The sequence below is a fragment of the Haliotis rufescens genome, unplaced genomic scaffold, assembly GCF_023055435.1.
Source record: "Haliotis rufescens isolate VD_foot unplaced genomic scaffold, xgHalRufe1.0.p SCAF_16, whole genome shotgun sequence".
Classification (NCBI taxonomy): Eukaryota; Metazoa; Mollusca; class Gastropoda; order Lepetellida; family Haliotidae; genus Haliotis; species Haliotis rufescens.
The window spans coordinates 32,895,957-32,919,493 of record NW_025963846.1 but is presented as its reverse complement, the minus strand read 5'-3'; the positions used below and the strand labels follow the sequence as shown (position 1 = coordinate 32,919,493).

The following is a 23,537-nucleotide window of genomic DNA, read 5'->3' as shown; positions in this document are numbered from 1 at the left end:
AAGATGGTCACCGCTGAGCATCTTCAGAGCCCATTTTGTGTTTTTTATTGTTGATGCTGAACGTCTTTGTGCCTCAATGTCATCCAGTGTTTCTTCACTAATTCTTTGGAATCTCCCGTCACTCTCAGTGGGCGTGTCATCCACGGGTTCTTCTTTAACTTGCGTAACAGGAACTTCACATGCGGTTGTCTCATTTCCTTGACCCTGTGACAATAATATGGCATCGAGATCATCACCATCGATCCAGTGTACAGCGACTGAACCGTTGTCAAACTTTGATACCTCTTCATCGTCCATATTTTATTGTTGACGTCCAGCAGGCGATAACACAAAACAAAACAAATTTATCAATGCATTATTTTTTTTATTGCAAACACGGTAGAACACTTTTCTAACCGATAGTTTACCAAAACAGTTGTGTAGTTAAATAACACAGTTTAATGTTATTTTTGTCACATTACTTGAGCAAGATATAAATAGAATACACGGAAGGCAAAGGAATTCCCATAAAGGGTTTTCCAAGGAATGTATTGGAAAGTTGTCCCGGCATGGAGTGACACCTCGCGCTGAACGTGTGAACGTCAAATTGTGTCGTTCATACGCTTATGAACGTCAGTTTCTCGGTCATGTGACCAGCTTCTCGTCCAATGGAAAAGCCGTATATCGTGTAAACTTCAAATTAAAAAATTATATTTGAATACATCACTTTTAATACAGAGTACATTTTCCCCTGAAGGCCAGTAGTTCTTAAACAGCACCACAGTTTATAACGATCAACGGAGTGAAGAGCTTTTTTAAAATTGACAATGGTTACATACAATTTGTGTTTGCGACGTGATAGACATTTTTGGATTATTGCATATAATGTGAATACATGATCTGACATTGAGTACTTTTTTCTAAAACCAGCTTGAGTTTGGGGAATTTTATCTCGTGGTTCAGCACAATTCGTAATCCTGGAATTAAGTACTGATTTCAAAATCTTTCCAAGAATACTCATTAAGGATATTCCCCTATAGTTGTCTGGGTTGATAAACTCTCCTTTCTTACCGAACCAGACCAGCTTCTGGGGAATATACCACTGTCAAACATCCTATTGAAACATTGTTTACCGAACAAGACCAGCTTCTGGGGAATATACCACTGTCAAACATCCTAGTGAAACATTGTTTACCGAACAAGACCAGCTTCTGGGGAATATACCACTGTCAAACATCCTATTGAAACATTGTTTACCGAACAAGACCAGCTTCTGGGGAATATACCACTGTCAAACATCCTATTGAAACATTGTTTACCGAACAAGACCAGCTTCTGGGGAATATACCACTGTCAAACATCCTAGTGAAACATTGTTTACCGAACAAGACCAGCTTCTGGGGAATATACCACTGTCAAACATCCTATTGAAACATTGTTTACCGAACAAGACCAGCTTCTGGGGAATATACCACTGTCAAACATCCTAGTGAAACATTGTTTACCGAACAAGACCAGCTTCTGGGGAATATACCACTGTCAAACATCCTATTGAAACATTGTTTACCGAACAAGACCAGCTTCTGGGGAATATACCACTGTCAAACATCCTAGTGAAACATTGTTTACCGAACAAGAACAGCTTCTGGGGAATATACCACTGTCAAACATCCTATTGAAACATTGTTTACCGAACAAGACCAGCTTCTGGGGAATATACCACTGTCAAACATCCTAGTGAAACATTTTTTAAGAATAGGCACAATCTCAAATTTGGAACATTATATCATTTCCACCACAACATGGTCAGGACCAGCAGCTGTTCCACCTTTTAGATGTACCAACTGTAGCGTCCAGAATCTCATCCTGTGATATGGGGGATTCTAAAATAGTATCACTCAGTTTTTTTAGCCTAAATTTACACAAGACAGATATATATTTCCTACGGCAGGATTTGTAGTGATTTCTCTTTTTGCAGTAGATGTTTCTATGAGAGTCAGTAGGTCTAAGTCTAAAGGTTCTCAATGTTTTTTTAGCATCTTGTCTTGCAATCTTACTTTTGTCACTTAATGGTGCCTTGGTATGTTGATAGTGCATAATTCTAGTGCTTTTCCTCATACAATCTGCAGAATCTAAGATAACATGGACGAAATCATCTATAGCCCCATCTATGTTAAAATCTAGTTTACTTAAAAGTAGTTGATTACAAGACACCATCCTTTCCTGCAGGCTGTTTAAAATCGTTTCACAAAGAGATTCATTTCAAACAATCTTTTCTTTAAAGCAACCAGATGTTGGCTTATCATTTTGGTTGTTCATGTTTAGGAATTTACATGTCAATTCTAATGGTAAATGATCGGGCTCTATACGATCTCCAATGTTTAACATGTCTATGTATTAAAAAAGATCCGGAGAACAGATAAAGTAATCATTTACACTACATCCCTATTGATCACAATATGTATATTCCTCTTCTGCGACTCCATATACCCTGCCCTCAACAATAAATAGCTGGAATGAATCACACATGTCTAACAATATCTGCCCAAATCTGTTTATCACACTGTCATGGGAGTTACGATCATCAACAGGTAGATCTTCCTCCTCACTCAATGGAATGTTGTGTTTATGAAAAGCATCATCAAAGTTAGCAAGTTGGTTGTTTTGTTCACCTGTACGTACATTCATATCACCACAAATAACTGTGTAAGAATCACTAATTTCTGAAAGGTTTTCTAATAAGAACTGATCAAGCATTTCAATGTTATATTTAGAGTTACTATTGTTACAGTATGGCGAACCCGACGGTGGGATATACGTACATATCAAATTTATATTTCTGTCAACAGAGACCAATTGTTTTGCTACTTTAATGCATACTGAATGTTGGATACATATGCATACTGAATGTTGGATACATATGCATACTGAATGTTGGATACATATGCATACTGAATGTTGGATACATATGCATACTGAATGTTGGATACATATGCATACGCCACCTGAGAGTCGACCATACTGATAATTCAATTGCGGGGCTGTAAAAGACATCATACCCATCTAACCAATTAATGTCTGACATGTCACATACAAATGTTTCTACAAGACACACTATTTGCACAGGTAAGAGATGAAGTCGCTGGTAAAGGAGCAATATCTCTGCCAAGCCTCTTCACAAGAATGTTTGCTTCGATTCGATCCTGATAGATATAAGTGACAAAATCTAAACGATTCTGACAACATTGTAAGCCTGTGTTTATGAATCGCTATTAAATGATTAACCTATTGATAATGACACTATTAAGTACTAGTTAATGAATTGTGAATCAGGTTATGATTTAAGCCAATATTGATGTTATAGGACTTGCCGTGGTGTATTGGTTTGAAGGGCCAAGCACACATTTACACCAAGGTTGAGTACTGTGTGCGTCTGGTCTCCTAGAAACACTCACTTGGTTAACTTTGAAGTAGTATAATCAACTCACAATTAACTGGTAATATGTGATTAAATAATCATCATTAATAACCCAATCTCACAGAATAAATGTTGCGAGATAACATTCGTGTCTTCTCCACTTACCAATATACAATAAAGGGTGAACAATATATAATACAGTGTGCACAATATATAATAGAGTGTGAACAATATATAATACAGTGTGAACAATATACAATACATTGTGTACTATATACGATACAGTGTGTACTATATACAATAGCGTGTACAATATACAATACAGAGTGTACAATATACAATACAGTGTGAACAATATACAATACATTGTGTACTATATACGATACAGTGTGTACTATATACAATAGCGTGTACAATATACAATACAGAGTGTACAATATACAATACAGTGTGAACAATATACAATACAGTGTGTACTATATACGATACAGTGTGTACTATATACGATACAGTGTGTTCTATATACGATACAGTGTGTACAATATACAATACAGTGTGTACTATATACAATACAGTGTGTACTATATACGATACAGTGTGTACTATATACGATACAGTGTGTACTATATACAATACAGTGTGTACTATATACGATACAGTGTGTACTATATACAATAGTGTGTACAATATACAATAAAGTGTGAACAATATATAATACAGTGTGTACCATATACAATTGTGTGTACAATATACAATAGCGTGTACAATATACAATAAAGTGTGAACAATATATAATACAGTGTGCACAATATACAATACATTGTGTACTCTATACGATAGAGTGTGTACTATATACAATAGCATGTACAATATACAATACAGAGTGTATAATATACAATACAGTGTGTACTATATACAATAGCGTGTACAATATACAATACAGAGTGTATAATATACAATACAGTGTGTACTATATACAATAGTGTGTACAATATACAATACAGTGTGTACAATATACAATACAGTGTGTACTATATACAATACAGTGTGTACTATATACGATACAGTGTGTACTATATACAATAGTGTGTACAATATACAATAAAGTGTGAACAATATATAATACAGTGTGTACCATATACAATTGTGTGTACAATATACAATAGCGTGTACAATATACAATAAAGTGTGAACAATATATAATACAGTGTGCACAATATACAATACATTGTGTACTCTATACGATAGAGTGTGTACTATATACAATAGCATGTACAATATACAATACAGAGTGTATAATATACAATACAGTGTGTACTATATACAATAGTGTGTACAATATACAATACAGTGTGTACAATATACAATACAGTGTGTACTATATACAATACAGTGTGTACTATATACAATAGTGTGTACAATATACAATACAGTGTGTACAATATACAATACAGAGTGTAAAATATACAATACAGTGTGTACCATATACAACAGGGTGTACAATATACAATAGAGTGTGTACAATATACAATAGTGTGTACTATATACGATAGAGTGTGTACTATATACGATAGAGTGTGTACTATATACAATACAGTGTGTACTATATACAATACAGTGTGTACTATATACAATAGTGTGTACAATATACAACACAGGGTGTAGCATTTCCAACAGTACAAACTGTATGCGAGACAGGCTGACACACACACAATGGGACTGTATGGCTGCATCTAGCATAACTCAACTTGGGGGGCCTTTGGCTTGTCGTCTATACCACGGAACCAACATGGGAGCCTTTTGGTTGGTTGTCTCTTCCATGCAACCGAATTGTAGGGCCTTTTGGTTGGTTGTCTCTACTATGGAACTTAACTAGGGGTTCACGTGTTTGGTTGTCTCTATCATGGATCCGAACTAGGGGTTCACATAGTTGGTTGTCTCTATCATGGATCCGAACTGGGGGTTCACGTGGTTGGTTGTCTCTATCATGGATCCGAACTGGGGGTTCACGTGGTTGGTTGTCTCTATCATAGATCCGAACATGGGGGCTTTGTGGCTGCTTGTGTCTACCATGGAACTGAACTGGGGGGCTTTGTGATTCAATGCCTCTACCATTCCACCTATCTGTGTGGGTTAGTGGGAGGGTGTCTCTGACATGGATCTTACCTGCAGGACTTTGAGGTTCATTGTGTCTCCCATGGATCCGTATTGGGGTGCCTTTTGGTAGGATGCCTCCATCATTCCACCTATCTGGGGGGGTTAGTGGGAGGGTGTCTCTGACATGGATCTTACCTGCAGGACTTTGAGGTTCATTGTGTCTCCCATGGATCCGTATTGGGGTGCCTTTTGGTAGGATGCCTCCATCATTACACCTATCTGTGTGGGTTAGTGGGAGGATGTCTCTGACATGGATCTTACCTGCAGGACTTTGAGGTTGGTTGTGTCTAACATGTAACTGAGCAAGGGGTTCGATGCTTCTCCCATGGAAATCAACTGGGGCTTCTTGTGGTTGGGCGTGGCTACCATGGAACAGAACTGGGGCGGCCTGTGTTTGTTTTTTTCCACCAAAGAACCAACGTTGGGGGGAATGTAGATGATCGTGACTACTATGAATCTGAAGTGTGTGGCCACGTGCTCTGTTTTCTCTACCATGGATCAGAAGTTTGTGGCCGCCTGGTTTGTTTTCTTTACCATGGACCGGAAGAGTGTGGCCTAGTGGTTGTCTGTTTCTAACGTGGATCCTACCTCGGGGGCTTTGTGGTTGGTCGTCTCTTCCAGGCAACTGAAGTGGGGGGCCGTGTAGTGGAGTGTGACTGACATCAGGATTGAACTGAAGTTGGGGGCTTTGTGATTGTTTTCTTGCACTGAGAAACCAACTTGGGGGACCGTGTGACCGAAGTGTGTGACCTTGGGATTGTTTCTTGTTACCATGGAGATGAACGGAAGGACCATGTGGTTGGTTCTTATTGCCATGGAACTGAAGTGTGTGGGCTTGGGATTGTTTCTTGTCGCCATGGAGATGAACGGAAGATTCATGTGGTTGGTTGTCTCTACCATGGACCCGAACTGGATGGCCTACATGTTGGATGTGTGGAGCGCGGAAACTACCTGAAAGAAGTTGTTTGTCGTCTCGACCATGGTGCTTAGATGGGGACTGATGATGCCTTTTGCTGTGGATCCCTCCGTCTCTGGCTTCCTCTGACATGAGGTATTCTGGCAATTCTGAAATGCAACACAGTGCCATTATAGATTAGACAACACAATTAAACATTTGCATGATGTCAGAAAATTCTGAACTGCAACGTAGTGCTATTGTAGATTTGACACTACAGTTAAACATTTGCATGATGTTGTAAGGAAATTTCGGAAATGAGACATGGTGTCATTATGGACAACAAAATAAATCATTTGCATGATGTTGTAAGGAACTTCAGAAATGAGACATGGTGTCATAATGGACAACAAAATAAAACATTTGCATGATGTTGTAAGGAAATTCAGAAACGAGACATGGTGTCATAATGGACAACAAAATAAAACATTTGCATGATGTTGTAAGGAAATTCAGAAACGAGACATGGTGTCATAATGGACAACAAAATAAAACATTTGCATGATGTTGATTCTGAATCGAGAGATATGAAACAATCAGAACTTCAAGATGTCAAAATGGCCTCTTACCCAGAACTTTGCCAAGTGTTTCTACACAGAGTGCATCACTCTCTTTCCTTTGCCGTTTATATTGCTTGTCAAAGTCTTCATTAAGCGGAACATTAATCATGCCGATAAGTTTCGTCCATGTACTTTTGGTGAAACCCTTCAGTATAATCCCAACAGACGCCATTCGTTTCAGACCGGAAATGTTTTTCCAGTGTGTTTCCTTTGCCAAAACATGTCCTGAATCAGACGGGTGTTCAACATCGTCACATATTCTGTACAAAGATGCAAAATGTACATGCAGCCGGAGCGTGATGCCCACTGCTTCATATTCCTTCACAAGCCAAACATATCGTTTGGCACATTTTTTACATGGACTGTAGTTCTGAAATATTTCCATTGTCACATCATCTTGTATTTCTGGCAGGTTGTATATATAGTCAATAAGGTGATGCTCAGCGTGTGTGTCTTTGTTTGAGCTTCTAAACATTTGTGTGTTCTGAGCTCTGTTTTCACCAACACTTACAAGCGCCACTCCATAAGGTGGTCTCTGATGATTTGGCAGTCCTGTTGTCCAGAAGATGTCAAGAAATTCTTTCTGAAAAGTCTTTGAGACACCCATGGTGATCAGCCAAGTGACAATCTGTAAGAGAGATGAATGGAAATTACTTCACACGTACATGGTATTGGATAGGATTTGTTCCCACCCTTCTCTCTTGTTTTTTGTCAATCGACATGTCAAAAGTTTGCAGTGTTTTAGAAACGTCATGGCGTTCACATTGCTCATTTGCAACATGGGATGCGATCACATGCATCAACCAAGGCAGCGAGTCTGGCCACCCGATCCTGTTTGTCGTCTCTCACTGAAGACCCATCTAACCCGGACTTTAACATGACAATGACAATGACTATTCAAGTCCTTGATAGGCATTTAGAAGTAGGAAGAACTTGAAGGCATGACAACTCCTCTATTGTTTGTAACGACTGGTCAGGGTGACTTGCTCCTTCATCAGGTGAACAATTCAGTGATCCCTCGTCACAATAATCGTTTCTAAATTTAAAAATGAGCCACACTACATCGTATATTTGTACAGTCCAGCTGGTATGTACCTAACTTCTCTAAACGACCCAACATTTACTAAAATTACCCTACCTGTATTGAAACTATCCCACATATACTGAAACTACCCAGAATTTACTAAAACTATCCTACCTGTACTAAAACTACCCCACATTTACTAAAACGATGCTACCTGTACTACAACTACCTGACATTTACTAAAACTATCCCATATTTACTAAAACCATACTACCCAGAGCTCCAGATAAGCTTTTGGTGTTGTGGGTATTTTACCCATGCATTTCAAAATCATTGGGTATCAGTAATTCTATCTGGGTATTCAAATTTCTGTTACCCACTAGTTTTTACACGTGGGTATTTAAGTTAAATATTTAAAAACACTAGTAATCTAGTCCCTGCAAACTGGTGTCGTGTGGGTTCGAGAGCTTTATAGGACTCAAAAATACCACGATACTTCCACAAGAAAGTGTGCTGGCAAATGATCATGATGTAACTGTAATCATTGGATTTTATTTTACTGCATATTTCTGCATTTCTGATGCGTATTTTACGAAGATATGCAGCTTATCTGGAGCTCTGGTACCTGTACTAAAACTATCCAACATTTACTAAAACTACACTACATGTACTAAAACTACCTGACATTTACTAAAACTAACCCACATTTACTAAAACTACCAAACATTTACTAAAACTACCAAACATTTACTAAAACTACCAAACATTTACTAAAACTAACCCACATTTACTAGAAATACCCACATTTACTAAAAAATAACCCACATTTACTAGAAATACCCCACCTTTACTAAAACTACCCCACCTGTACTAAAACTACCCCACCTTTACTAAAACTACCAAACATTTACTAGAAATACCCAACATTTACTAGAAATACCCCCCATTTACTAGAAATACCCCACCTTTACTAAACCTACCCCACCTTTACTAAAACTACCCCACATTTACTAGAAATACCCCACATTTACTAAAACTACCCCACATTTACTAAAAATACCCCACCTTTACTAAACCTACCCCCCCTACTAAACCTACCCCACATTATCTAAAACTACCCCACATTTACTAAACCTACCCCCCCTACTAAACCTACCCCACATTTACTAAACCTACCCCACATTTACTAGAAATACCCCACATTTACTAAAACTACCCCACATTTACTAAAACTACCCCACATTTACTAGAAATACCCCACATTTACTAAAACTACCCCACATTTACTAAACCTACCCCCCCTACCCCCACCCCCTACTAAACCTACCCCCCCTACTAAAACTACCCCACATTTACTAAACCTACCCCACATTATCTAAAACTACCCCACATTTACTAAACCTACCCCACATTTACTAGAAATACCCCACATTTACTAAAACTACCCCACATTTACTAAAACTACCCCACATTTACTAGAAATACCCCACATTTACTAGAAATACCCCACATTTACTAAACCTACCCCACATTTACTAAAACTACCCCACATTTACTAGAAATACCCCACCTTTACTAAACCTAGCCCACATTATCTAAAACTACCCCACATTTACTAAACCTACCCCACATTTACTAGATATACCCCACACTTACTAAAACTACCCCACATTTACTAAAACTACCCCACATTTACTAGAAATACCCCACATTTACTAGAAATACCCCACATTTACTAAAACTACCCCACATTTACTAAAACTACCCCACATTTACTAGAAATACCCCACATTTACTAGAAATACCCCACATTTACTAAACCTACCCCACATTTACTAAAACTACCCCACATTTACTAGAAATACCCCACCTTTACTAAACCTAGCCCACATTATCTAAAACTACCCCACCTTTACTAAACCTACCCCACATTTACTAGATATACCCCACACTTACTAAAACTACCCCACATTTACTAAAACTACCCCACATTTACTAGAAATACCCCACATTTACTAGAAATACCCCACATTTACTAAAACTACCCCACATTTACTAAAACTACCCCACATTTACTAGAAATACCCCACATTTACTAGAAATACCCCACATTTACTAAACCTACCCCACATTTACTAAAACTACCCCACATTTACTAGAAATACCCCACCTTTACTAAACCTAGCCCACATTATCTAAAACTACCCCACCTTTACTAAACCTACCCCACATTATCTAAAACTACCCCACATTTACTAAACCTACCCCACATTTACTAGAAATACCCCACATTTACTAAAACTAGCCCACATTTACTAGATATACCCCACACTTACTAAAACTAGCCTACCTGTACTTATAAACCTACTGGCTGTTTGTGTAACTCGATATGGAGTTTTTGAAATTGTGGTAACACCTCGCAGGAGGGCTTACAATCATTATAACTTCCGTTTAGATTGTAACATGTAATGAAATGTAAATTCAAATGACAAATGTTTTCTTTATATTCCCGAGGATCGAACTCACAACCTTCATATCTGTAGCCCAGTGACTGTACCACAAGGCTACAGAGGTGTTGATAGGCCGCACTGCTTTTTAGAATGTCCTTTTCAAGATCCGTACGCCAGCAACAGGCTGTACAATGAATGAGCGTCAGTCAAAGCAAAACGTGTAATAGACTCAGCCTACGAGACGCACGTGCAGATTTCATGCCATTGCGAGACGCACGTGCAGATTTCGCACCGTTGCGAAACCCACGTGCTGAGGTCAACGGTTTCACTGAACCGAGTTCACGACTGCAGGCGATATTTCATCTCCGATACAGGTTATACATTTGAGAGTTTTTATTACAGTTATTTCATTAAAAACGTTGTCTATGCGATGAGTCGGTTTATAAGTTGGACAAACCATGTCTCCTCGTCCCGGGACGTTCCCTCATGTGAGGGTTTACAATCTCTAGTAATCTCCAGGAGACATGGTTTCTCATACACTAAAGCTACCCCACATTTACTAAAACTACCCTACCTGTACTAAAACTACCCCACATTTACTAAAACTACCCCACATTTACTAAAACTACCCTACCTGTACTAAAACTACCCCACATTTACTAAAACTACCCTACCTGTACTAAAACTACCCCACATTTACTAAAACTACCCTACCTGTACTAAAACTAACCCACATTTACTAAAACTATCCCACATTTACTAAAACTACCCCACATTTACTAAAACTGCCCTACATTTACTTTGAAACACTGCTTGGACTACAATTGGTCTAAGCCAATAACATTTTTTAACGTATGATTTATGATAATTATTAACATACATAGAACAGACAAGTACAAAATGATACGCATCTTCTAATTAATGACAATTTCTAACATTAAGGTAACAATCACAATTTCTTAATTTTCTTTGTGTATTATTGTATTGTTAGCATTCAATACTTAACTCGAGTACAGAGATTCTATATTCTGTAGCTTATTCGACATAATAAGCACCCACTGCAACTAATATATTGGCTAGTGAACAATCCCAGTTAGCACCCCTTCCAATTGATCAATGTACACAAGACTTATTTATTCGCGTATAATACACACTCGTGTGTTATATGCACCCTTAATTATGGGCAATTAAATTCTGGAAAAATATATCTGTCGTACATAAACATTTCAGGCTGTCAGCATAAACCACAAAACTTATCTTTCAACTCTGTTTTTTTCCCCAAAATAATATTCTGACATACCCCCGTTATCCCCGCTGGTCAACAACAAATAGTAAATAATTTGTTAATTAATGAAATATTACATATTTCTAACTGATTTTAACTTCAATGATTTAAAAACTAAGATTGAGTTCCCCCTCCCCCCCCCCCCCCCCCCCTCAATCTCCCATGTTACCAGTGTTCACTACGAGGAAGTAGATCACCATGAACACCTTTGAATAAAAATTTGATAGAGGAGTTACATAAGAAGAATTATCAGAAGGACCAAAAATTGTTGATATAAAAACACACAAAAAATGGAACAATATCATATAAGAAAATCAATAAAATAATAATTTCCATCTAGCCTTAACAGATATGGTAAAGAATTCATAAATTCAAACTAACACAAAGCACAGATACTTATGATGATCTACATGGGTGGAAACAATTTTGGAAAATATATTAGCTATACAAAACCAGTCATCAAAATTTCTAAATTCCATAATGTTTCCATGAAAACAGCAAAAGAGAAAACTTTCAGAATCTTATAAAAGATAAAAAACAATCATAGTGGTTAATGTAGCAAGTTTGCTGAAGCTAGGATATATAACATTGTAAACATGGATGGTACAAAAACTCTACCCAAAAATTATGCTTCACCATGATTCCATGGAAACAGCAAAAATAAAAAGATTCAGAATCTTCAAACTAGCAAAAGGCACAAGTACTCATTGTGGTAAATGTGTGTAGCAAGTTTGGTGAGGCTAGGGTGCATGGTTAAAAAGTTATGGGCCGTACAAAAGCTCGGACGGAAGGACGGATGGAAGGACGGATGGAAGAATGGACAGAACGCTATATACCCCAGATTTACTTCGTAAACGGGGGTATAATAAGAATCCTAATTTTGAGAGCGCCCTGGGTGCTTATTATGTTGAATACGGTAACTGCATTATGTAAACACATGTCATGTATAACTTCGAAATATATTAGCCTTCATTTGAAAAATATAGAAAATGCCTTGCAATTAGGATTTTCCCAGGCGTAGCAAAATCCATAGTTAAGATATGTTTAACTTATTTGCCCAAATTACATTATATATATTAGTTCCTGTTCTATTGTGATCTCACAGGTGTGTGTCTGTTTAGGCATGCATGTACTACTAATTGTGTGTGTGTGAGTGCGTACATGCATGCTGAAAAAACTAAAAACATAATTGGGATAAACCGGGATTCGAACAGACAATCACGTGTCCAAAAAAGGCAACTGTGAACACCGAATTGTGGCTTCTGTGAAAATTAAGACACTTGCGGTGACGAGTTATCAGGCAATAATTGAGATATTATATAACTGGGCACTCCAAACAACTTCATAGCAAGGTTTAAGTACAGAGTGAGATGAACATGCGGTGCACTCCCTTTGCAGGTAGGCATTGTTCTCATATAGAAATCACTGGACGCCGATAATCCCAAGAACAATGGAGATTGTTACGATGGTTAGTTTCAGACTCTGGTAACCACCTGGGTGGCGTTTCACGAAAGACTCCCAGCGCTACGACCTCCTAATGGCTAGGACAGTGATCCTGTTTACCGTATTTACCAGTTATTATTAGGCTTGGCTTGGACCAGTAATTCATGTGACTGACAGTCTCGATCTGTGTACCGGCAAATGATGTACCTTATACATCTTTGTTGTTGAACAAAACATTGGCGATATTCATAAAAGTATATTTTTCGAACCAAGTCAGCTTGTCTGTTACCATCATTGTTTCCCCTTGTCTATTTTTAGTTCAAGGATATAACATTTCGCTTTGCTTCCAGGATAAATATATATTTGTAGCGACTTTGTCTCGTATTTTTTAAGAAAAAGAGACAATTGTAACTGAACTTGTGTGAACGGCTGAATGACGTGTAGATCTAACTAAGCTACTTCAGAGATGACATCATTGCATTGAACATGATGTTGAAAGAATTAAAACTAGGTAATTTCGATACGTTTTTTTTATTTGTTGAAATTTGGGACTGAAAAGAATTTGGGGGGGGGGGGGGAGACTGGTAATTTTTAGAGTTGCCAGTCCAATAGGGCTGCCAGTTGCCAAAGCCAGCGGAAACAGCGCCACCTAGTTTAGGATGTCATAGACATAGGACATGTTTTCGACCGTTTCACAAATGCATCGCAAGCCCGTCATAAACCCTCCTTAGACAAGAGTGACATACGATCTACGACATTCAAACTCGCATAGCAACACCATAGAAATATATCTTATAGACGTTTCTGGAGTAAAGAATAGAAAATGAAACTTCCCCACGGCTGACATTGATGTCATTGTGAGGTGTGGACAGTAATTGTGACGCGCTGAATTCCGCCTTTACAAATACGGTAGGGTGGTATGCCGAGGGAAGCGATACCTGGGTGCCGTTTCTCGAAAGCCTCTTAGCGCTACGACCTAGTTTAGGATGTCATAGCGACATGTTTTACGACCGTTTCACGAAGGCATCGTAAGCCCGTCGCATAGCAACGCTATACAATTCAAACCGGAAATGGTAGCGAACCTGTTTAATTTTCATCAAAGACGAGCCAGATGCTAAACATGAATGAAATAAAAGCTCATATGGTGAGTACAGATAACTACAAACCTGTTGGAGTTTAATGATAGTCTGTTACACATCAAAGTTCCATCAATAGCTGTCAAGTGTGAGGGTTTGAATAGTAAATAACAGCGACAACAAGCTGCATCGGCAACAATAGTAACTCTCTTGTGTGGAAACACGGAAGATTGTAATATTAGAGTTGTTTCCCTTCGAAACGGCAGACGACATGAAAATATATAATGGACGCTTCTGGACTTAAGAAAAGAAAATGAAACTTCTCCTCGGCTAACAGCTATGTGTGGAAAGTAATTTCGCCTTTACGAATACAGTGACAAATAATGCAAAGAAGAAGATTTGGGATTCAAATACTGCAGTTGACCCGATAGTGGCAAACACTGTCAGATACTGGTTCTGTGTTGTTATTGGTATAAGTAGATATCAGCATAAGTCTACTGCACCATTTAAGACATAAGACTTGACCAGCGTACTGCTGTGTTGCCGGTAAGTGAGGCACACAGCTATAATATACCGAGTGGACGACACCTTAATTTTCGTGACTGAATGTTTACGTATATTATTAGATAGCAGTCTTGTGTCAATATATCTCTAGTCGTGGTACTATTGTCGGGTATTTTATGGAAGTTATAGGCCGACACTGTTAATGGGGTGCTAATGACCCGTTAAACGAGCACTGATTGCATGTGGTATAGCGCCCGTGGTCCTGTGGTAGAGCGTCGGCTATTTGACGCATTATAATTAGCAGAAGCCTGTTCGAGCCGTATATGAAAAAGTGCGCCCGGTAAAGTGCACTACGTATACTCCCCTTTCATGTAGACGAATAGCACCACCATAGATCAAAGGTCATTTAACTAATATGTAATGTTCATTGCCATCATTTAACTGGTACTTTGAGAGGGATGAATTGTCTTTGTTACTTGTGTTATATAGTCTAGCTGTACTACATGTGTAAAAGGTTATGTCGTTATGCTCTATTTCAACTTAATGTCGGGCTGCCTAACCATATTACACTATTACACTATTGTTTATCATTGCTTCAAGTTGATACTTTCAGATATGGTTTGTTGTGTCACTATTTTAACTTCAGAGAGATAACGGTAACATCATGGATACATATATCAGTATTATTGCATTCTGTGTATCATAGAGTACTATGTCAGAATTTATTTGTCAGTTTGATGCTAATTAAGGTATTATCAAATTGTTTTTGTGTTATCAGGTTTTCTAGTCAGAGGCAGGCCTAGTGTACTGCCGCCTTTACCCAACCCTGTAATTCACCAACCCTTCTTGTCTTCTGGTCTTTAATCTTTCGCATTTTAGGATTTTAGTGATAGATGGTTTGTAATAAAAGCAAACGGCGCTCACACAATTAGTTTCATTATAATGATAGGTCAGCGCGCGGTAAAATATGAAAAAATAAGTAACCGTCACATACTATGAATGAACATTTAAAAACACATAAAGTAATATCATCGATTCGTTTTAGAGTTAAAATTTCATTTGTCACCAATATTTGTTGCAAATAAAAGCAAACATAAACGGTCCAAAAATGCAGGAAATAGCGTTTAAGAGCTCCTCCTCGTAAAATTAGATTTGCTGAAGAGGTCGTAGCGCTAAGACGCTTTTGTGAGCGGCACCCAGGTCTAGCTGCACCACGCCTTGAGTTTATTTTACTCTTACTAGCTTTGAAATCCCGGACCGTTAGTTTTAATCAAGCAGCCTGCCGGCAAAGTAAGAATAGACGGCTTAATATTGCTCAAATTACACGATCTTGGCACAACAGGCAAACCATGGGGTTTTCGTCAAGATGCTTATTCAGTTATGAAATCGTACGTATGTATGTAACACACACAAGCTATAAGTCTAACGTGCTTCGTGTAACCAAAGTGTAGGTCGAGGCCGAGTCAAGTCAGTTGACTATTCACAGCGTATGAAAGAGCATATCAGTGATCTTGTCTAATGACTATATGACATGTGCCTACCATGGGTCCGTTACCCTGGGCAACCACCAGCAGACAAAACAGCATTAGTAAGGGGTTCTCCAACGGGTCACAACACATGAGACATTGTCCACCGATATACCTGGACATGGCAAGTACATGGCAACTCGTATACAACATGAGTAGAAGTGCCTTGACCACATGTCCAGTGTCCACGTGTATTTGAGGACAGGGTGAACTCCCACACAACAACCATGTCCTATATTGGCGTGTATATAGCAGGGCATGTATATAGAAGGGCGTGTATATAGAAGGGGCGTGTATATAGCAGGGCGTGTATATAGAAGGGGCATGTATGTAGCAGGGCGTGTATATAGCAGGGCGTGTATATAGCGGGGCGTGTATATAGAAGGGGCGTGTATATAGCAGGGCGTGTATATAGCAGGGCGTGTATATAGCAGGGGCGTGTATATAGAAGGGGCATGTGTGTAGCAGGGCGTGTATGTAGAAGGGGCGTGTATGTAGCAGGGCGTGTATATAGAAGGGGCGTGTATGTAGCAGGGCGTGTATGTAGAAGGGGCGTGTATGTAGCAGGGCGTGTATATAGAAGGGGCGTGTATGTAGCAGGGCGTGTATGTAGCAGGGCGTGTATATAGCAGGGCGTGTATATAGCAGGGCGTGTATATAGCAGGGGCGTGTATATAGAAGGGGCGTGTATATAGCAGGACGTGTATATAGCAGGGCGTGTATGTAGCAGGGCGTGTATATAGCAGGGCGTGTATATAGAAGGGGCGTGTATATAGCAGGGCATGTATATAGCAGGGCGTGTATATAGCGGGGCGTGTATATAGAAGGGGCGTGTATATAGCAGGGCGTGTATATAGCAGGGCGTGTATATAGCAGGGGCGTGTATATAGAAGGGGCATCTATGTAGCAGGGCGTGTATATAGCAGGGCGTGTATATAGCGGGGCGTGTATATAGAAGGGGCGTGTATATAGCAGGGCGTGTATATAGCAGGGCGTGTATATAGAAGGGGCGTGTATATAGAAGGGGCGTGTATATAGAAGGGGCGTGTATGTAGCAGGGCGTGTATATAGCAGGACGTGTATATAGCGGGGCGTGTATATAGAAGGGGCGTGTATATAGCAGGGCATGTATATAGCAGGGCGTGTATATAACAGGGGCGTGTATATAGAAGGGGCATGTATGTAGCAGGGCGTGTATATAGAAGGGGCGTGTATGTAGCAGGGCGTGTATATAGAAGGGGCGTGTATGTAGCAGGGCGTGTATATAGAAGGGGCGTGTATATAGCAGGGCGTGTATATAGCAGGGGCGTGTATATAGAAGGGGCGTGTATGTAGCAGGGCGTGTATATAGAAGGGGCGTGTATATAGCAGGGCGTGTATATAGCAGGGGCGTGTATATAGAAGGGGCGTGTATATAGCAGGGCGTGTATATAGCAGGGCGTGTATGTAGCAGGGCGTGTATATAGAAGGGGCGTGTATGTAGCAGGGCGTGTATATAGAAGGGGCGTGTACGTAGCAGGGCGTGTATGTAGCAGGGCGTGTATATAGCAGGGCGTGTATATAGCAGGGCGTGTATATAGCAGGGGCGTGTATATAGAAGGGGCGTGTATATAGCAGGGCGTGTATATAGCAGAGCGTGTATATAGCAGGGCGTGTATAAAGAAGGGGCGTGTATATAGCAGGGCGTGTATATAGCACGGCGTGTATATAGCAGGGGCGTGTATATAGAAGGGGCGTGTATATAGCAGGGCGTGTATATAGCAGGGCGTGTATATAGCGGGGCGTGTATATAGAAGGGGCGTGTATATAGCAGGGCGTGTATATAACAGGGGCGTGTATATAGAAGGGGCATGTATGTAGCAGGGCGTGTATATAGAAGGGGCGTGTATGTAGCAGGGCGTGTATATAGAAGGGGCGTGTATGTAGCAGGGCGTGTATATAGAAGGGGCGTGTATGTAGCAGGGCGTGTATAAAGAAGGGGCGTGTATATAGCAGGGCGTGTATATAGCACGGCGTGTATATAGCAGGGGCGTGTATATAGAAGGGGCGTGTATATAGCAGGGCGTGTATATAGCAGGGCGTGTATATAGCGGGGCGTGTATATAGAAGGGGCGTGTATATAGCAGGGCGTGTATATAGCAGGGCGTGTATATAACAGGGGCGTGTATATAGAAGGGGCATGTATGTAGCAGGGCGTGTATAAAGAAGGGGCGTGTATGTAGCAGGGCGTGTATATAGAAGGGGCGTGTATGTAGCAGGGCGTGTATATAGCAGGGCGTGTATATAGCAGGGGCGTGTATATAGAAGGGGCGTGTATATAGCAGGGCGTGTATATAGCAGGGCGTGTATGTAGCAGGGCGTGTATATAGAAGGGGCGTGTATGTAGCAGGGCGTGTATATAGAAGGGGCGTGTATGTAGCAGGGCGTGTATATAGCAGAGCGTGTATATAGCAGGGCGTGTATATAGCAGGGGCGTGTATATAGAAGGGGCGTGTATATAGCAGGGCGTGTATATAGCAGGGCGTGTATATAGAAGGGGCGTGTATGTAGCAGGGCGTGTATATAGAAGGGGCGTGTATGTAGCAGGGCGTGTATAAAGCAGGGCGTGTATATAGCAGGGCGTGTATATAGCAGGGGCGTGTATATATAAGGGGCGTGTATATAGCAGGGCGTGTATATAGCAGAGCGTGTATATAGCAGGGCGTGTATAAGAAGGGGCGTGTATATAGCAGGGCGTGTATATAGCAGGGCGTGTATATAGCAGGGGCGTGTATATAGAAGGGGCGTGTATATAGCAGGGCGTGTATATAGCAGGGCGTGTATGTAGCAGGGCGTGTATGTAGCAGGGCGTGTATATAGAAGGGGCGTGTATGTAGCAGAGCGTGTATGTAGCAGGGCGTGTATATAGCAGAGCGTGTATGTAGCAGGGCGTGTATGTAGCAGGGTGTGTATGTAGCAGGGCGTGTATATAGCGGGGCGTGTATATAGCAGGGCGTGTATGTAGCAGGGCGTGTATGTAGCAGAGTGTGTATATAGCAGGGATTGTATGTAGCAGGGCGTGTATGTAGCAGGGCGTTTATGTACCAGGGCGTGTATATAGCAGGGCGTGTATGTAGCAGGGCGTGTATGTAGCAGGGCGTGTATATAGCAGGGCGTGTATGTAGCAGGGCGTGTAAGTAGCAGGGCGTGTATGTAGCAGGGCGTGTATATAGCAGGGCGTGTATGTAGCAGGGCGTGTATATAACAGGGCGTGTATGTAGCAGAGCGTGTATGTAGCAGGGCGTGTATGTAGCAGAGCGTGTATGTAGCAGGGCGTGTATATAGCAGGGCGTGTATGTAGCAGGGCGTGTATGTAGCAGAGCGTGTAAGTAGCAGGGCGTGTATGTAGGAGGGCGTGTATGTAGCAGGGCGTGTATATAGCAGGGCGTGTATGTAGCAGGGCGTGTATAGGCGTGTATGTAGCAGGGCGTGTATGTAGCAGCGCGTATATATAGCAGGGCGTGTATGTAGCAGGGCGTGTATGTAGCAGGGCGTGTATATAGCAGGGCGTGTATGTAGCAGGGCGTGTATATAGCAGGGCGTGTATGTAGCAGAGCGTGTATTTAGCAGGGCGTGTATGTAGCCGGGCGTGTATGTAGCAGGGCGCGTATAGGCGTGTATGTAGCAGGGCGTGTATGTAGCAGGCCGTGTATATAGCAGGGCGTGTATGTAGCAGGGCGTGTATGTAGCAGGTTGTATGTAGCAGGCCGTGTATGTAGCAGGGCGTTTATGTACCAGGGCGTGTATATGGCAGGGCGTGTATGTAGCAGGGCGTGTATGTACCAGGGCGTGTATGTAGCAGGGTGTGTATATAGCAGGGCGTGTAAGTAGCAGGGCGTGTAAGTAGCAGGGCGTGTATGTAGCAGGGCGTGTATATAGCAGGGGGTGTATATAGCAGGGCGTGTATGTAGCAGAGCGTGTATGTAGCAGGGCGTGTATGTAGCAGGGCGTGTATGAAGCAGGGCGTGTATGTAGCAGAGCGTGTATGTAGCAGGGCGTGTATGTAGCAGGGCGTGTATGTAGCAGGGCGTGTATGTAGCAGAGCGTGTAAGTAGCAGGGCGTGTATGTATGAGGGCGTGTATGTAGCAGGGCGTGTATATAGCAGGACGTGTATGTAGCAGGGCGTGTATAGGCGTGTATGTAGCAGGGCGTGTATGTAGCAGGGCGTATATATAGCAGGGCGTGTATGTAGCAGGGCGTGTATGTAGCAGGGCGTGTATATAGCAGGGCGTGTATGTAGCAGGGCGTGTATATAGCAGGGCGTGTATGTAGCAGAGCGTGTATTTAGCAGGGCGTGTATGTAGCAGGGCGTGTATGTAGCAGGGCGTGTATAGGCGTGTATGTAGCAGGGCGTGTATGTAGCAGGGCGTGTTTATAGCAGGGCGTGTATTTAGCAGGGCGTGTATGTAGCAGGGCGTGTATGTAGCAGGGCGTGTATAGGCGTGTATGTAGCAGGGCGTGTTTATAGCAGGGCGTGTATGTAGCAGGGCGTGTATAGGCGTGTATGTAGCAGGGCGTGTATGTAGCAGGGCGTATATATAGCAGGGCGTGTATGTAGCAGGGCGTGTATATAGCAGGGCGTGTATGTAGCAGGGCGTGTATATAGCAGGGCGTGTATATAGCAGGGCGTGTATGTAGCAGGGCGTGTATGTAGCAGGGCATGTATATAGCAGGCGTGTATGTAGCAGGGCGTGTATATAGCAGGGCGTGTATGTAGCAGAGCGTGTATATAGCAGGGCGTGTATGTAGCAGGGCGTGTATGTAGCAGGGCGTGTATGTAGCAGGGCATGTATGTAGCAGGGCGTGTATATAGCAAGGCGTGTATAAAGGAGGGCGTGTATGTAGCAGGGCGTGTATGTAGCAGGGCGTGTATGTAGCAGGGCGTGTATGTTGCAGGGCGTGTATATAGCAGGGCGTGTATGTAGCAGGGCGTGTATATAGCAGGGCGTGTTTGTAGCAGGGCGTGTATGTAGCAGGGCGTGTATGTTGCAGGGCGTGTATATAGCAGGGCTTGTATGTAGCAGGGCGTGTATATAGCAGAGGGTGTATTTAGCAGGGCGTGTATGTTACAGGGCGTGTATGTAGCAGGGCGTGTATGTAGCAGAGCGTGTGTTTAGCAGGGCGTGTATGTAGCAGGGCGTGTATGTAGCAGGGCGTGTATATAGCAGGGCGTGTATGTAGCAGGGCGTGTATGTTGCAGGGCGTGTATATAGCAGGGCGTGTATGTAGCAGGGCGTGTATATAGCAGGGCGTGTTTGTAGCAGGGCGTGTATGTAGCAGGGCGTGTATAAAGCAGGGCGTGTATATAGCAGGGCTTGTATGTAGCAGGGCGTGTATATAGCAGAGGGTGTATTTAGCAGGGCGTGTATGTTACAGGGCGTGTATGTAGCAGGGCGTGTATGTAGCAGAGCGTGTGTTTAGGAGGGCGTGTATGTAGCAGGGCGTGTATGTAGCAGGGCGTGTATGTAGCAGGGCGTGTATATAGCAGGGCGTGTATGTAGCAGGGCGTGTATATATGGCCTGTACTTTAGAGGGGCTACTCGTGTCTGGGAAAGACTTGGCTGTGACGGGCTCTAATATATTAACTTACTACACTTACTCAGTATTCGACCCGTGAAGATCAGGGTTAGAATAGGTCTTCAGCAACCCATAAAAGGCGACTATGCTTGTCGTAAGAGGCGACTAACGGGATCGGGTGGTCAGGGTCGCTGACTTGGTTGATGCATGTCATCGTATCCAAATTGCTAGGATCGATTAGCACGATGTCAATCATTGGATTGTCTGATCCAGACTCGATTATTTACAGACCGCCGTTATATAGCTGGAATATTGCTGAGTGTAGCGTTAAACAACAAACCAACTCAGTATTCACCTGATGAGGGGCCAGAAGTAGACCGGAAACATTGTTACAAACAGGTTGTTATCCATAAGAGTGTCAAGTGTTCAGATGACTAGTAGACTTACTGGTTGATTGTATTCTGGAAGTTCTACATATTCTATATTAATATGTTGCTAAAATATGTGTACATATATACATACATGAACATATTCCAACGAACACCTCGAAAAATCAACTAGAAGGAGACAGTTGGTTATGAATGTGAAACAGAAGTTAGTTTTGTTGAGGAAATGACGTTAAACTGGCTATTGTGTTGTATATATCACATTGAACACCCGCTACTGTATAACACAATACATCGCTAAGACAATCAGTCCCCTGCCAGCTGTTCTTGCTATTCCCTGAAATGATTAGTAGTTCCAGCACGGCTCTGACAATCACACGTCCAGGCACAGTCCTTTAGCAGTTCAGGCGGGTTTTCACCGAAACAGTTTACAACGTACACACAGATGAGCTCTGCACACTCCCGTATGCCGTCTACGTGTATCGTTATGCTGCCTACATCTGTTAAACTAATATTATAAGTAAACTAACCTGACACTGACAAGGACAGCCGACCAGGTTGTATGCTGGGGTTACGTGACGAAGTCGACCGACTGGGAGTTGACTGCACCATGCCGACTGGACAACAACAACACAGCCCCTGTCACATGACGAGCTCCAATTTCAGCCCGTGATCAAACCTCGGCTTGCACTTTTAGAAAATGTATAGTAGTAAATAGGTAGACCCGTGGGGACATTTGCTGTCCGTATCGTTTTTAAGTACAGTGATATTCATTGTTATGAATGGCGGGGATAACAACATTTTATGTTAAAGACGCATCTGATAGAGAGGCAACACTCACAAGTGAGTGAGTGGCTAAGTGAGTGAGTGAACGAGTGAGTGAGTAGCTCAGTGAGTGAGTGAGTTGCTAAGTGAGTGAGTGAGTGCGTATAATGCACACAAACATCGGCAATATTTCAGCCATATTGTGACGACCATTCAGTTACTATATGTCATATAAAACTTGTCGACAAAGGACAGCAAAACATCCAGTGGACTGTAACAGAAGTGCATTTTAAAACTATCAAGAGCATGAAAAAGATGAGCTACATGTATTAAGCTACAACACAATATAACACTCGGACAACAGATCGCCATCCCTTTAGCCGCTGACAAGTGGCAAGTTTAGCCGACAATTAAATGTGCAGATATACTCTGATGAAAGTAAACAACAACAC

The 23,537-nt window shown here is 41.6% G+C and overlaps 1 protein-coding gene across 2 annotated transcripts; it reads right to left on the bottom strand.

Moving 5' to 3' along the window:
* Nucleotides 1–347: 347 nt before the first annotated feature.
* Nucleotides 348–23,083, bottom strand: LOC124118949. Of its 2 annotated transcripts, none has more exons than XM_046481281.2 (3): nucleotides 22,851–23,083; nucleotides 7,079–7,697; nucleotides 348–6,619 (listed from the first exon to the last, which is right to left on the bottom strand). In XM_046481281.2, exons 2-3 carry the CDS (start codon nucleotides 7,674–7,676, stop codon nucleotides 5,169–5,171), a joined length of 2,049 nt encoding a protein of 682 aa, XP_046337237.2. In that variant the 5' UTR covers nucleotides 7,677–7,697; nucleotides 22,851–23,083; the 3' UTR covers nucleotides 348–5,168. The 2 variants fall into 2 exon arrangements, with proteins under 2 accessions (XP_046337237.2, XP_046337235.2); XM_046481279.2 differs by lacking the exon at nucleotides 22,851–23,083 and adding an exon at nucleotides 14,438–14,587.
* Between the last annotated feature and the right edge of the window lie 454 nt (nucleotides 23,084–23,537).

Excerpts from the sequence above, each read along its gene's own strand:
- LOC124118949 (XM_046481281.2), bottom strand. The coding sequence starts at position 7,676 with ATGGGTGTCTCAAAGACTTTTCAGAAAGAATTTCTTGACATCTTCTGG. Across the intron at positions 6,620-7,078 it reads AACACTTGGCAAAGTTCTGG|AATTGCCAGAATACCTCATG; the intron begins GTAAGAGGCCAT and ends GTTGCATTTCAG.